A 15,200-nucleotide genomic window follows, 5' to 3' on the forward strand; every position below is an offset into this window, starting at 1 on the left:
GGAGTAAGCAAAACATATAATAATCACATAATCAATTATACAATATTCAAATCATTAACCCACAATATTTAAAATATTAACATAATGAAAACTCCTAACTAAAGATTAAGTAAATAATGTTTTTAATAAGGTTTTATCCATAATTTTAACTGATTATTTTTATCATTGTCGAGTTCATACCACTTTCTTTAAATTAGAATACCAACATTCTAATTGAAATTGAGTTAATAATTAATCTAATGATACCTCAACTAAAACATTTCAATTGAAATTAACTGTCTCGATTTGTTCGACGAAATAAATAAAATTATATGTGAAGTTTTTAAGGTTTTGAATTTGTTTATTTTGACCAAAAAAATATGTATTTAAAAAAAGTTGATTAAGATTTTAACAAAATCAGTCATTAATATAAAAATTTGTAGTAATATAACGATACAGCTCGCCTTTGAATCTCGTTCGTTTGTCTTGGAAGAAGTTTTGAAGGGCCAAGAGCAATCTGAGGTAAGGCACATTATTATATTTTTAGAAAAATAAAATAAATTTTGACAACCATTTTTTAAATAACCACGTAATTATTATTTTTTAATATACTCAAATAATAATAAGAAGAAATACAAATAAATTTTTTAGATAAAATATTAATATAATAGTTGTATAAAATAACTGGTTATAGTTTTCATCCTCCTAACTATATACCATACATGTTATAGATCACCAATTCTTAATTGGCATTAATGAATTTGAGTTTGAAGATTAATTAAAATTTGAGTTACAGATTATCAAATTAAGTTAGTTCACATCTCTATAATATTAAATTGCAGTTTTGGTTGAAATATAACCTCAACCACCAGCTTGATTAATGATCAACCACAATTTCGCATAAAAACATTTTATAATTCTTTTAGAATATAAATGTATTGTAGATTGTGTCATATTAATTTTAAAGTTTTAACTCAATAAATTATTGTAAATTGTAAACTTATATTATAAACTAATTCCTTTAAACAAATATATATATATATATATATATACTTTATTTTAAAAATCGAATTCAACCATCGGAGTTCACTAAATAACTGGTGAATCGACTAATCATCAATTAAAGTAAATTAATCTAAAACCTGATAACGAACTAGAAAATTGATAAAAAGAAATTAATTCACGGCATATTGATTACAAATATTTAATACAACATTATATTTATTTTTACAAATAAAATAAACATAAAGTATTTGTCATTTTCATTATAATAAGAACAAAGACTTAGCTAGTTACTATCCTTCTTAATTCTTGTTGTAAAACAAGATAGACTTGCCTTTAACCTTGTTATGAGATTCTCATAATTTGTTGGGAACTATGAAAGGAGAAACTAATATATAAACAAATATTTGATAAAAAAAATTGTGGAAGCCACTAGTCAATGCAATGTAGTTAAACTATTCATTAAGGAATTTGCTAGATGAATTTTGAATAATGTCAAACTAAAGAAGAAGAAATATATTATTATCAAATTAGCTATAAATGTAGACTATTATGGTGTTATGGTATGATGATGGGAAAAAAACTTTTGGATTTGAGCAAAATGTTAGAAGAAGAAGGAAGTGCAATATGAGTTTTTCCATTATTATAAATGGTTGTTAAAGGTTTTTGAATGCCATTAAGCATTCAATTACTTTGATGCCTAGTGCTAAGCTAGTTTGATTTGAAGTTTATTAGAATAAGATAATCTTGGTCAATTTAAAAGGTGTTGGAGGAAAGAAATCTATGAAAAAACATTGAAAGGTTGTGGAATGAATTTCATGGTGATTATTTTTCAAACTCAAGAAAACAATATTTAAAACAAGAACAATTTGCAAAAATAAATAGAAAATGGATTGAGAATTCAAATAGGGTAAGGACATGTCACCTTCAAGATGTTTATCAAAAGATATGTATAAAAAAACTCATCGCTTGAAAAAAATTTCAGGATAAAATCAAAATAAATAAGAACTCTCAAAGACTCATAAAGATATATCTCACTAAAATATTTCAAACATTTTTCAAAGAGTGATTTTACAATAATGTTTTATCTTCTTTATATAGGAAATGTCACAACCAATGAAGAGGAAAAGACACTCAACTAGTGTTAGAAACTCAAATATAAACATAAAACTACTTAAGTTAAAGTTAAAACCCAACTAATTCTATGTTAAACACTTAGTTAACTCCTAATTAATCCTTACACATAGATGATTCCTTGAAATTAAAAGGTATAATTACCTTATTTGTCCCTACATTTAGGATCAATATTTAATTTAGTACTGTGGTTTTAAAACAAAAAATTAATTTGGTCCCTATGTTTGTATCCAAATTGGTCCTTTCAATTAAGTCTTAGCTTACGACGTCAAATTTTGCTTATGTGGCAGAGAGAGGTGCTTATGTGACTTCACACTCTCCCTGGTCGGACCCACTACGTCAATCTCCATCATCCCCACCATCTTCACTCCCTGCCTTGCCTTCAGCCACACCCGTTTCGCCACCGGAAAATTCTCGTCCTCGTTAACTGCAAAGGACTCTAAAATGGGAACATGTAGCATTGTGGAGTAAAAGAGATTGTCGAAGAAGCTAGATCAAACTCCAACAGATTATCCTCCATCTGGTACCCACCAATAACGATGGAAGTTGTTGTGGGACCTTCTAGCTCCAAACCTCCATCCACAAATCCAAGCCATTGCACTTTTTTGTTAACCTTCACCATTGAATTCACCCCATAGATTCTCCATTCAACCCCGCCTCTAAGAACCAAATCAATTGTTGGCACATTGGGTCCAGTCACAGTCTTTCCAACTATTCTTGAACTGAAGCACACCCCAAACGGCACCACCAAAGACACTCTCTTCATCTTCATATATTTGCAGTTGACGAGCACAAGAATTTTGTTGCTATTGTTGTAGACTGTGAGGGTCTCGGTGGCCTTGGAGAGCTCGGTGGTCAGTCCCTTGAGAATGGTGTGGACGGGGTAGATTGAGAAAGTGGGAGGAGGAGGAGGTGGGCGAAGGCGGCGAAGCGATAGGGGTGTCGAAGGGGCGGTGGTCGGGCAGCGAGGAAGAGATATTGGAGAGGGAGCGACGAATGGACTGAAGGAGGATGGTGAGGGCGGGGAATAGTTTATGGACATTGTACAATAGTGTCGTGCGCGTGGAAGGAGAAGAGGAACCGGCTGCCGTCGGCGAAGCGGGCACAACTGAAGGTGAGGCAGGGAGTGAGGACAGTTGGGATGATGAAGATTGACGTGGTGGGTCCAATCGGGGAGAGCGTGAAGCCACATAAGCAACATTTAACGCCGTAAGCTGAGACTTAATGGAAAGAACCAATTTGGATACATTTAAAAAACATAGAGACCAAATTAATTTTTTTTAAAACCATTGTACTAAATTAAATATTAATCCTAAATATAGGGACGAATAAGGTAATTATACCTTATTAAATTTAAGGAAAAATTTATCATTACACTTCCAAGAAGCACATGTGCATTGAGAGGTTAAAAATCATGTGAAGTAGTTAGATGTATTGGTTAAAAACTCTTTATAAAACTTTTAATCTTTATAATTTTATCCAACATGTGTCTATTTGTGTCTCTTGGATAGAAGAATATTTCAAGAGAATCCAAAATATTTTATGAACTAACAGATTTTTAAAAAATTGAGAGCTTCTTTATTTTTTATTCAAATTCTTTTTATTGATAACTAAAAAAAGTTATGTGGTCTTTGAAGAAAATCGTGTTCCATTAATGCTTATGTATGGACCGGATGCAAAACAAAGGCAGTTGCATTTTGAACCCCCGTATTTTTAAGTTGCATCCCCATAAAATTTGAAATGGTAAGTTTATCTTTCTGAAATTTATATTATGCAACATACAAGCTAGAATACAATTTTATATTTCGTAATGTATATTTTAAAATATAAAATTATATTATGGAATGTTTAATTCAAAATACAAAGTTTATAAATTTTTTTAAAAAGTTATTTTAAAAAACAATACATTTTGGATTGTTTATTTCAAAATGTATTAATACATTAAAAAATATACAATTCACAATGTATTTCCAATACAGATTTGGATTGGAAATGCATTCCAAGTATATTATATTATAAAATGTATATTCTAGACACAACTTGAAATAGAAATATATGTATTTCAAATTGTGCATTCTAGAATATAAAAATTTGAAGTTAAAAGTTTCAAAATATACAATCTATAATTTTACTAAATTACATATTCCAAATTGAATGCACGTAACTAATAATTTATTTTCAAAAGGATAAAATTAAAATTTTAATTTTTATAAAAAAAGTGCTTAAAATTATGGGGGTGAGAATGCAATGGCCCAAAACAAATTACACTTTTCAATATTTGAACTTTTCTTCCTACACCCCATGGTTTAATCCTACACCAAGCAAATTATACTTTTGTATGTATGGGCTTTTCTTCCTACATCCCATGGTTTCCTCCTACACTCATGGGATGGTGATATTACCAAATTATCCTTAGTAAAATAAATAAACAAATCCTAGAAATACCCCATTTCTCTTCAAGCCGAATCTCTCAACAATTTCTTCCACCCATCTATTCTTGCAACACTGAAGGATGGAGTATTAAGTGTTGAGGGAACACCTATTATAAAAGCTAGTTCATCATTGACAGTGCTGGAAGTAATCTCAATTTTATGCTTTCTTCTTCACACCATTTTTTCCATTGCTTAGGAGAGAGAAAATTTGATGTTCCAGTGCAAATATGAGGCAAAGCATAGTGGAAATCTAGAATACAAAGAAAATGATTGTAATTTGCTGTGCTAATTCAAAATATAAATGGTATATTATAAATTCTAGAATCCAAAATATAATATAAAATTTATATTTTACATCCATAATACAAATTTTATATTTTTAATTATACAATCTCAAATATAAATTTTGTATTTTGGAATTTTTGGATCTAGAAAAACTTTATGATCTATAAAATCCAAAATAAAAAATTCGATTATAAATTGAATAATTTGAATTATAATTTTATATTATGAATTATACAGTATATATAAAATCTAAATTTTTATATTTCAGATTCAATAATTCATAATGCATCGAGATTTCACAATCTAAAATTGAAAAAAATAATAATCTACTTTTAAAATTTATAGAATTAAGAAAGTGTAGGAAGAAATTATAGGATTGAAGGAAAAAATTTGCTCCATATATGTGTGTAGTGGGGGCGCAACGAGGTAGATATGTGGGTTGGTCCACCTCGTGTTTAGCCAGTAAAATGTAGGTCATGCTGACCTGTCCAACGAGTTTATTTCACTAGCCCGCCCTATATAAGAGGTAGGCCGCATAAAGAAAATATTATTTTTTTTAAAAATTAAAATTTCATTAATTGTAAAAAAATTCTCTTTTTACTGTTGAAAAATTAAAATTTTATTGTTCAATTAATTCAATTAAGATAAAAATATGAATTAAAGTAATAAGGTTGATAAAAGACTATTAAAAATAATTAAAGTTTTGCTTTGCATATATTTTTCTATATATGTATATAAATGTACCAGAGTATCTTATCAAAATTTTGCTACAAAATATTTTAATGAAGATGACTAATATTTTAACGAGTATCTTATTGAAATCTCTTATTTATATTATTTTTTTATTAACAAATTTTAAATATAAGACTTTACTTAAAACTAAATTCACTCTCACTCTTAATATTAATTCCTTTGATTAAAATAAAACATTTTTTTATACATTGAATTCAATTTTTTTTAAAAAAAATTAAAATAAAATAAATGACACACAACAATAATGAGTGACTGAGGTATAGTTTTTTATTTTGTAGAAAAATGAAATAATTATTTTTATTTATGTGGGCTAATGAACCAACCCGTTCTGCCCCGTCGTTGGTCTGCACAGGCTACAAATTATGTTAGCGGATTAGATTAAAGCTGATTCTCCCTGCACCCAATCATGTTTACAAAAATACCAAAATGCTCTTAATAAAATTTGTGAAAATACGAAAATGTCCTTAATGAAATTGAAATTTGGTTAAGGGAGATCTGCACCCAATCACAACACCCTTTCATTTTTGCGCAGCAGCCGCCATCGCCACCGCCACCTTCGTTTTCGCACTGAACGCAACGGGCATCGTCGTCTTGCCATTCTTTCGTTCGCATTTCTCCTCTGAGGCAGCTGTATCCATTGAGAATGCTGAGAAAAAAAATATCACTTAGCTTCCGGATATAGAAATCCATAAGTCAAAAAATATATTTCCGCATGCCCACATCCATAACATAGTTAACTATTCCAGATATGTACATCCGGAATTCAAAACCCAATTCTGGATATGTACATCCGAAATACAAAACCCAATTTCGAATAATGATATTCGTAACGCATTTCTCTACTACGAACATAGGCGTCCAGGAGCTTCAACTGTAAATGTTAATTGCTTACAAATGTTTATATTCAGAGTGTTTAACAATGACTTCCGGACGCTTGCATTCGTAACGTTAAAATCAGACTTCTGGATATCGGTATCCGTGACCAGCTCAGCTCGAACAAAATGCAAAAAACCAACTTAAATGTTTTCCTACCTCACAACAATGTAAACCGGTGGACCTTATCTTGCAAACGGCCCGTCCACCACCACACTAAAACCACCTCCTCTGCAACTCAAACCACCACCAAAGAGGAAAAACAAGTTTCTCTGCACCTACACCGTTTTTCAAAATAAAGAAGACACCGTTTAAAAAATTCGTCGGGTACAAGACGCAATTGATTAGGTGCAGAAAATAATTGCCTTAGATTAATGAGTCTATCCTGCATTTTGTGATAGCGGACTGTGGATCGACCCGCATAGCCGTCCTCCATTGACATCTCTAAAACTGTGTCCTTTTGTAAAAAAAAAAAAAACACAACGTGCACTACGAATTGTGGGTTTGTAAGAATGCGTGGAAAAAGTTAATTAGAGGTGAAGAAAAAGTTAATTAGAGAGAGAAAGACAAAAACATTTTTAATAAATAGTTATTATTCTTGTTGACTTTTATTTTTTTTAAAAGGCAAGCATAATCTATGTTAACTAAATTAAAGTTTTTCTTAAATTTCATATTTTGCTCAAATGGATGATTTTTTTTTAATTCTGTTTCATTTTTTCTATTTCGTCTCTCTTTTACTATTTTTTAATATTTTAAATTTTCATTTTTTAAAGTTAATTTTACTAAAAAAATCCAAATCTTTTTATTTTTCTGAACGAAATTAAGTTGAATAAATTTTTTAAAGATTTAAAAAATTTATAAGAAAGAAAAGATCAAAGTGAATAAAAATATATTTATAACAAGATACTTGTATTATTTTTTCTATATTCGAAGTAATATTCTCTAGCGGAATTTTATTATGAATTTTGACATTGAGGAAGTATAAGTCAATTAATTTGTAGTCTCGATAACTTATAAGTAAATACTAATGAGAAGGGTAATACAAACCTTTAATTGATTCATAGAATATATAGTCCAATTATTTGAGGTTTAGAATTCTATGTATAGAAGAAGAAGATAAGAATACTTGTTATGTGATGATGGAAATAAAAAAAAATGTGTTTGTATTTGAGTTACATCACTAAAGTAAAGTTTTTTTTTTTTTTTTTTTTACAATAATAAAAAGTTATTCTTGACATGGAACTATTTTTAAATGTTTTTTTCTTGGAGAAGTGACAAGTGGACATTAAGGAAGTAATTATAGACTATTAATTAAGGTTTTAAGAAATAATAGTGGAAAATAAATTATAAATAAGAATGTATAATTTAATTCATGAGTTGTATTTGGACATTATATTTGATATTTTGTAACATAAAAACAAAATGACCAATGAAAAAAAAGAGTATAATTTGATCCCAACTTTCTATAGAATTTATGTCATTTCTTCATATATTCTTAATAATTTGTTATTTATTCTCAGTTGTTTTTTTTTATTCCTTGCCATTATTGAGGTCCTCTTAATTCTTTATGTGTTTACTTTTAGTGTATTAGTTTCTCTTGACATTATTTTTTAAGTATTTCCCTACCTCTAGTTTTCAAAATTCACTTTCATTTTTGTTTAATTTCTTTGAGTTTTTCTCTCTCTCAAAATTCAATAAAAATACTTTCTATTTTTAGTGACATTTACTTTTCTTGCAAAGTTAATTCAATTTAAAGTTTATTTTCAAATATCAAATTAAGTATTTTAAAATTTGTGTCGTTTTTATTTCAATATTATTAGTTAAGGAAATGAATCCCCTTATAAAATAAGTCTGAAAAGGTTTTTCGTTGAATTTAATTATTGTGCCAAAGTGCATTATGTTTTGTAAACATTTTCCAAAATTAAAACTACTATATTTTTAGTCTAAATAATAAAAAAAGCTCACAGTTGCTATTTTTTTTGGATTTAATAGATTTATAATATTTATTTTTTCACGTAAAATAAATATATAAAAATGAATTATAATAAAAAGAATACAAATATTTATGAACTATAGTGTAAGAATATAGAAAATAACCTTGGAGTAACAGTGATACATTTTAAATGACACCTGATTATTTTATTATTAAAATGAAAAAAAGTATATAAATAGAAAATTCGGTTATTCAGGTTTCATTTTAAAAGAACCACCATTTCTCTACAAGTTTTCTTTTTCCCTTTCCTCTTCCTTCTCTCTATGATTCTAACGTTCTTAGTTATTAGTTTGACGATCGGAGTCTGCCATTGGACTCCTGGCAATGAACTCTACAAGATTGCCCGATCAAAATCTTAAACAGAGTAAGTTCAATTTTGCCATTTTCTTTGAGTCAAATTTTGAACATGATAGGGTTGTCTCAGCAAGAGTTTTGCATGTGACTCTTTTAGCTTTAAGGTTAATCTCTGTTAACTCAAGGTCCTAGTTATATAGTTAGATTTTGATTAGGACTCTGTGGTGCAGGTTAATTACCTTTAAGCTTTTGGGTAGATTTGGATGTGGGGGTGACGTGGTCACCAATTCCAATTGTTTTTGCTTGCAGGATTGTCTCTTTTGAAGAGTAAAGTAATATATTGACTGAAATAGTTGATTTTGAATATTTTATTGATTTTAAGGTGAATAAGTTGTTGAAAGTGTTTGTGATTGAGAATTGAAAGTGTTTGAATGATAATATAAATGAGTTGAACTATTTTAGAATATTTTGTTGAATTACTTAAATGAGATGTTTGATGAGAAGTGATTGTTTGATTTTAGATGATGAATGATTTAGAAAGTATATATTTGGAACTTAGTTATGTGTTTAAGTGAATTTGAGATATATTTGAATTGTTTAGAAAGTTTAAAATATGATGTGATTGAATGATGGATTGATGTGTTAAATGATGTATGTAATGAGGTGAAAGTGTGATCAAGACATAGTATTTTCAGGAAAGAAAATACCGTGTTGAGATTGTTATTAGGGTGTATTGATTTGTGAGTGTCATGTGAATGAAATCACATAGATGAAGTTATTCAGTTGGTGAGAGTCGAAGGAGGTTCATTTGGCTGAGTCTGAAGTTTGAAAGAAACTAATCAGAGTAGATCAAATGGATTTATCCTGTCATATGAGATGATGAGATATTGAGATTGATTATGTGCATGATTGTGTGGATTCACAGTGAGTAGTATGACGGGTGCAAGTCTCTGGATGCTAATTTAAATACACGAGTCTTTCGGAAGTAGAGTCAAGTGTCTGAGTATGTGAGTCAGTAGAAATATGACAGGAGTAATGTGGATGATGAACGTGATAGAACCTTGATGAACTTGTGAAAATGTGTGAATATTGATGGTTTATGTTGATATTTAAAGTTTTATATTTGAAATTTTAAAAATAGCTAGCTTCTTGTGCTTTGTCTTGTGTTTGTTTTCTATAATCTGTGATGATCGTGTTAATTTATACGGGAGTAGATGAAGTTGCAGGTGATAGAGCTCTTCAGTTAGTATCTAGAGGAACATATGTTTTATGTGGAATGTTTTGTTTGTAAACTTTTGTGTAAATATTAAAATCCCTATGAAGGGGGATATCTTTTTTAGATAGTTGTATATATTTATATGTTAATTAAATATTTCTTGTTTTACTGTTATTTTATTATATATGAGTAAAATTAGGGATGTTACATACAGTACTTCTCTAGAGGAGAAAATAGGAAAAAATTGATTTCCTAAACTAAAATTAATTTATACATAAATTAAAAATTAAAAAACTTATATAAGAAAACTTTTATAAATTAGTTCATTCATGAACTGATTTTATTTTTATAATAAAACTAATTTTAAATTTTCTTTTTAGAATGGTGTTAATCAAGCTCAATTTATAAACGATTGATAAGTTTTAAGGATTAATTAGAATAAAATTAAAATAGGTGTCTATTAAAAAATATTAATTTAAGAATGCATTGTAAAAAATTAAAGTTGAAGGTTCCTATTTGTAAATATTAATTATCAAATAAATTTAAAATATGTACTTGTAAAAGAATAAAAGTGTAGGCATAAATACTAAAAAATAAATATATAAAAAACTAAGAATAAATGGAGGATAATATAAAATAACCTCTCCTCAAGCAGGAAATAAACTTCGTAATTTTTTAAAAGGTTAAGGGTGAAAATATGTGTATAAATCAAACTCAATTATTGCAAAATTAAAATAAATTATAAAAATGGTTCAAAATAAATAAACTCAATTATATAGTGATTTAAATGAATTGAATTCCATATATATTGAGTGAACAAAATTACATTTAATTACTCCACATCTTGATTGAATTACCAATTGACATCTTTTTCAAATTATATTTTCTAATCTCATAAGTTATAATTAAATTTATTTCAAATAATCTTATTGAAAATAATTTAATTTTTAAAAATTAGATTAATATAAACAAGTCACCACCTTTTTTTAACAATTCAATTTTTTCTATACCATTTAATTTTAGAATAAATTTAGTTTAATTCAACTTTTTTAATAGACTTAACTTATTTTCAATTTTCACCTTTATAATTTTTTTTTCGAAAGGCTTACCCAAAAAGAAAGTTACCAATCAAAGTCTTAAAAGCAAAAGATCACAAAAGATTTCCATATCCAATAAAAAAATGACATTCATTACATATTTAAAGGAGTGGGCAATAACAATTAATTCCAAACAAAAGTTAAAAATAAAATTAACCTTTTATAAGTTAAAATTAATTTATATAAATTTAAAAATAAAAATTAGAAAAAAATATCCATCATTGTTGCACAAATATGATACAAAGGAATAAACTTATGTATGTTAGAAGAAGAAGAAGAGAAGCATGAAGAAAACTCTCCTACTGCTAAACTCAGTCCTTCTAGCCATGGGCACTTCCGGTGGCCCCCTCGTAATGCGTCTTTACTTCATCCACGGCGGCAACCGAATCTGGCTCTCCAGCTTCCTCGAAACCGCCGCCTTCCCCCTCATTCTCATTCCCTTAACCATCTCTCACCTTCATCGCACTTCTCATCATTCACCAAAACCTAAACTCGTCTCCATCAAACTCCCTCTCTTTCTCGCCTCCGCCGTCATCGGAATCCTCACCGGCCTCGACGACTACCTCTACGCCTGCGGCATAGCGCGCCTCCCCGTCTCCACTTCCTCCCTCATCCAAGCCTCGCACCTCGCCTTCACCGCTGTCTTCGCCTTCCTCCTCGTTAAGCACAGGTTCACGGCCTACTCCGTCAACGCCATCGTGCTTCTCACCGTCGCGGCGGTGGTGCTGGCGCTGCGTTCCGGTGGAGACCGTCCGAGCGGCGAGTCCACGCGGCAGTACGTTATCGGTTTCGTTATGATTCTGGCGGCTGCGGCGCTGTACGGATTTGTTCTGCCCCTGATGGAGTTGGTGTACAAACGGAGCAAGCAGCGCGTTACGTACTCTCTGGTGATGGAGATTCAGTTCGTGATGTGCTTCTTTGCTACCTTGTTCTGCACCATTGGAATGCTCATCAATAATGACTTCAAGGTTTGGATAAGCTTTTTCTGTGTTTTTGGTTGGAAAAATATCCATCATACAACTCTCCCACTATTTTTTAAGACTTCAATTTATGTATTCTTTTTATTCCATTAATTATTCAGATTTTTTTTTTTAAAACTGAGTAAATTATCCTATATAACATGTAATTATGAGTATACAAAACTTGATTTTGATTCCTATTTATATTTTTTAGACCATTACACAAAAAAATAGAAAATAAATAGTTACCCAATCTCATTAAAAGTTCTTACAATAATTGTGCATGTCATTAAACTAAAAAAGAATATAGAGTGTATAAAATGTCAGTGTAATTACAACATAAATAAATATACATACTATTTACTAAAACATTTTTGTATTGTAAATAAATCTTACATTTAAATTGTGAATATTCGTGGATTTCAATTAATACTGCAAACTTTGGATTAATTATTATTATTGGTATAATAATAATGGTAATAATGTTCATTAGTTTAGAAACTAAGTGTAGCAATTATGGGTTTTGCAGGTGATTTGGCGAGAAGCAAAAGATTATAAACTTGGTGAAACGAAGTACTATGTTGTGCTGGTGGGAAGTGCAATAATGTGGCAGTTTTTCTTCTTGGGAGCAATAGGGGTTATATTTTGCTCCTCCTCTTTGTTTTCTGGAATTATAATTGCTGCTTTTCTTCCAGTGACTGAAGTTTTGGGTGTTATTGTATACAAAGAAAATTTTGAAGCAGAGAAAGGGGTTGCTTTGCTGCTCTCTCTTTGGGGTTTTGTGTCATATTTCTATGGTGAAATCAAACAAGAGAGGGAAAAGAACAAGAAGGGTTGCCCAGAAACAGAGCTACCTCAAAGTCTTCCTCCCAATTCATGATTACAACTAAAGTTCATTTCACTGTCTTGGCTTGTGTTCAATTGTCAATATTGAAGGCTAGCTTTGGCCCCACCAAGACCCAAACCACAATGATTTCACAATCTCTTTTCTGTATATATTCAATTCATAATTCTCTTTATAATAATGACATTTAAATAATTATGTAAGATGTTAGATTAGGTTTTTAAAAGGTCAAATTTTGATATTTCGAGTACAAAATGAACACTTAGAGGATTAAGATAAAATAAAAACAAAAAATGGTGAAAAAATATTTACTTAAATTTAATAATAGAAAAAACTAATCAACTAAAAAGAATGTGTAATCAAGCCAATATGTATATATTCAAGAATGTTTTTCGTAGTTTTTATGTTTGACAAAAAAAGAAGTCATGTTTTAAGTTATAGTTATTTAATTTTAATAATAAGATCTCTTTATAAGTTTTAAAATACATTAACCTTGTTAAGCTTTTACAAAACAATAATTATACTTTTTATTAGTTTTTAAAAGACATTTACAGTCTTTATAGTTTTAACAAAATAATTCATATATTTTATGTTTTTAATAAATTAATACTTACATATTTCATTTTGTTTAAAAATAATAATAATTGTTTTAATCAACAAAGAATATATTAAAATAAATATTTAGTATCTCAACTCATATATATTTAAGTTGATGAAACATAAATACTTAATAATCAACTACTAGACTAATAAAATTTAACGTTAAAAATTTATATATATGTACAATTTAACAAGACATGGTTCATTAATTGCATGTGGATAACAACTTCCTCTTTACAGCATCACATTCCTAATGATGATATTATCCTTTCTATGTAGTTCATTCATAACACATATCCAGATGAGGATGAAGCTTTTATATTCCACAAAAAGAAATAGTTAAACACTATGTTGGACCGTGTAAGGCGGTACAAGATACATCCTCATTTATCCACCCCTTCCTCAGTATGCTTGCAATTCAAAGTTGTTATTAAATTATTTTATATTTTATATTTGTATATATTTTATATTTGTATAGAAGATAGATAATACCTGTTACTGACTTGAAAATTGTTTTTGATTTTTTGGTAAATTCTTCTTTTCCTTTCTTCTTGTACTTGTTTCTCGATACTCGATGGTTTTTTTTTTTTCGTATTCGCTCTCTAATACTCGGTTGGGAGTTAATATGTAAAAGGTTCTCCAACGATCAAGTAAGTGCTTTCTATAAGAATGAATAATATATTGATAAAAGTTACCTTATTCTTATGTGACAATGCTTATTTATAGTGCTCATACCAATATACTACAAGAGTAAGGTACGCTTTTATCAATGTATCGCTCACTCTTATACAGTGCACTTACTTGATCGTCGGAGAACCTTTTGCAGGTTAACTCCCTACCGAGTACCAAAGAGCGAGTATGAGAAGGAAGGAGTGATCAAGTATCAAGGAGTGAGTATAAGAAGAAATGAGAAGGAGGAGTGACCGAGAAAACAAAGGCAATTGTTCAAGTCGGTAGCAGGTACTATGTAGGCCTATACAAGTACAATTGACATCCATCATGGGGTCGAGATAGAGTTAAAGAGCAGCAAATGGTTTCGGCAAGGCAAATGAGAAGTGAGAGAATGACGAAGGCCAAGAAAATGGCTATGCTCTGTGTCAGAAGAAACAAAAGGAGATGCGAGTCATGCGTTAAAAGAATGAGAAGGAAATACGAATCCTCCGTGAACAAAATGATCAAATGAAGCAACAACTAGCCGGGATCCCACCCGGACCAAGGCCTTAAAGGCCAGAACAAGTCAGAAGACCACTGCCCGAACCAGGGCCTCAAAGGTTGAATCCAAAAGTTAGAAGACAAGCCTCCCCGGAAGAATTCAAGGATACACAAAATCAGGAGAAGACTACCATCCTCCGAACTTAGACTCATCAATCCTCCAGGCACCATCAATCAGAACGCACTCTCATTTTGGAAGAATAACCTAAGGGACATCCCTTTAATGATGAAATCATGGAGGCACAACTTCCTCCTAATTGGAAAGGGTTGAACATTGATCGGTATGATGGAACTACAAATCCAGAAAGTACACAACACATGGCTCAATTGCTTCTAATGCAAAAGGCTTTTTCATGTGAACATTGACTAAAGCCTGCTCGAGGCTAGGGGTTGTGTACCGTCCAGGTTATATCGGTTATATGATCTTAATAAGATATAAATCCGATGAGAGGTAATGATTATTTTTATCTAAATTTATTGTGATATTATTCTAAAGATAAAAGATATGATTGTTATTATTAAACTTG

The 15,200-nt window shown here is 29.9% G+C and overlaps 1 protein-coding gene across 1 annotated transcript; it reads left to right on the top strand.

Annotated features, from left to right (window-relative positions):
• Nucleotides 1-11,213: 11,213 nt before the first annotated feature.
• Nucleotides 11,214-13,056, top strand: LOC137826430 (purine permease 1). The gene is made up of 2 exons (XM_068632388.1): nucleotides 11,214-12,026; nucleotides 12,547-13,056. The coding sequence occupies exons 1-2, from the start codon at nucleotides 11,343-11,345 to the stop codon at nucleotides 12,895-12,897; spliced, it is 1,035 nt and encodes a 344-aa protein (XP_068488489.1). The 5' UTR covers nucleotides 11,214-11,342; the 3' UTR covers nucleotides 12,898-13,056.
• Nucleotides 13,057-15,200: the final 2,144 nt, after the last annotated feature.

This window comes from Phaseolus vulgaris, chromosome 8 (genome assembly GCF_051622355.1).
Source record: "Phaseolus vulgaris cultivar YP4 chromosome 8, ASM5162235v1, whole genome shotgun sequence".
NCBI classification, from domain to species: Eukaryota; Viridiplantae; Streptophyta; class Magnoliopsida; order Fabales; family Fabaceae; genus Phaseolus; species Phaseolus vulgaris.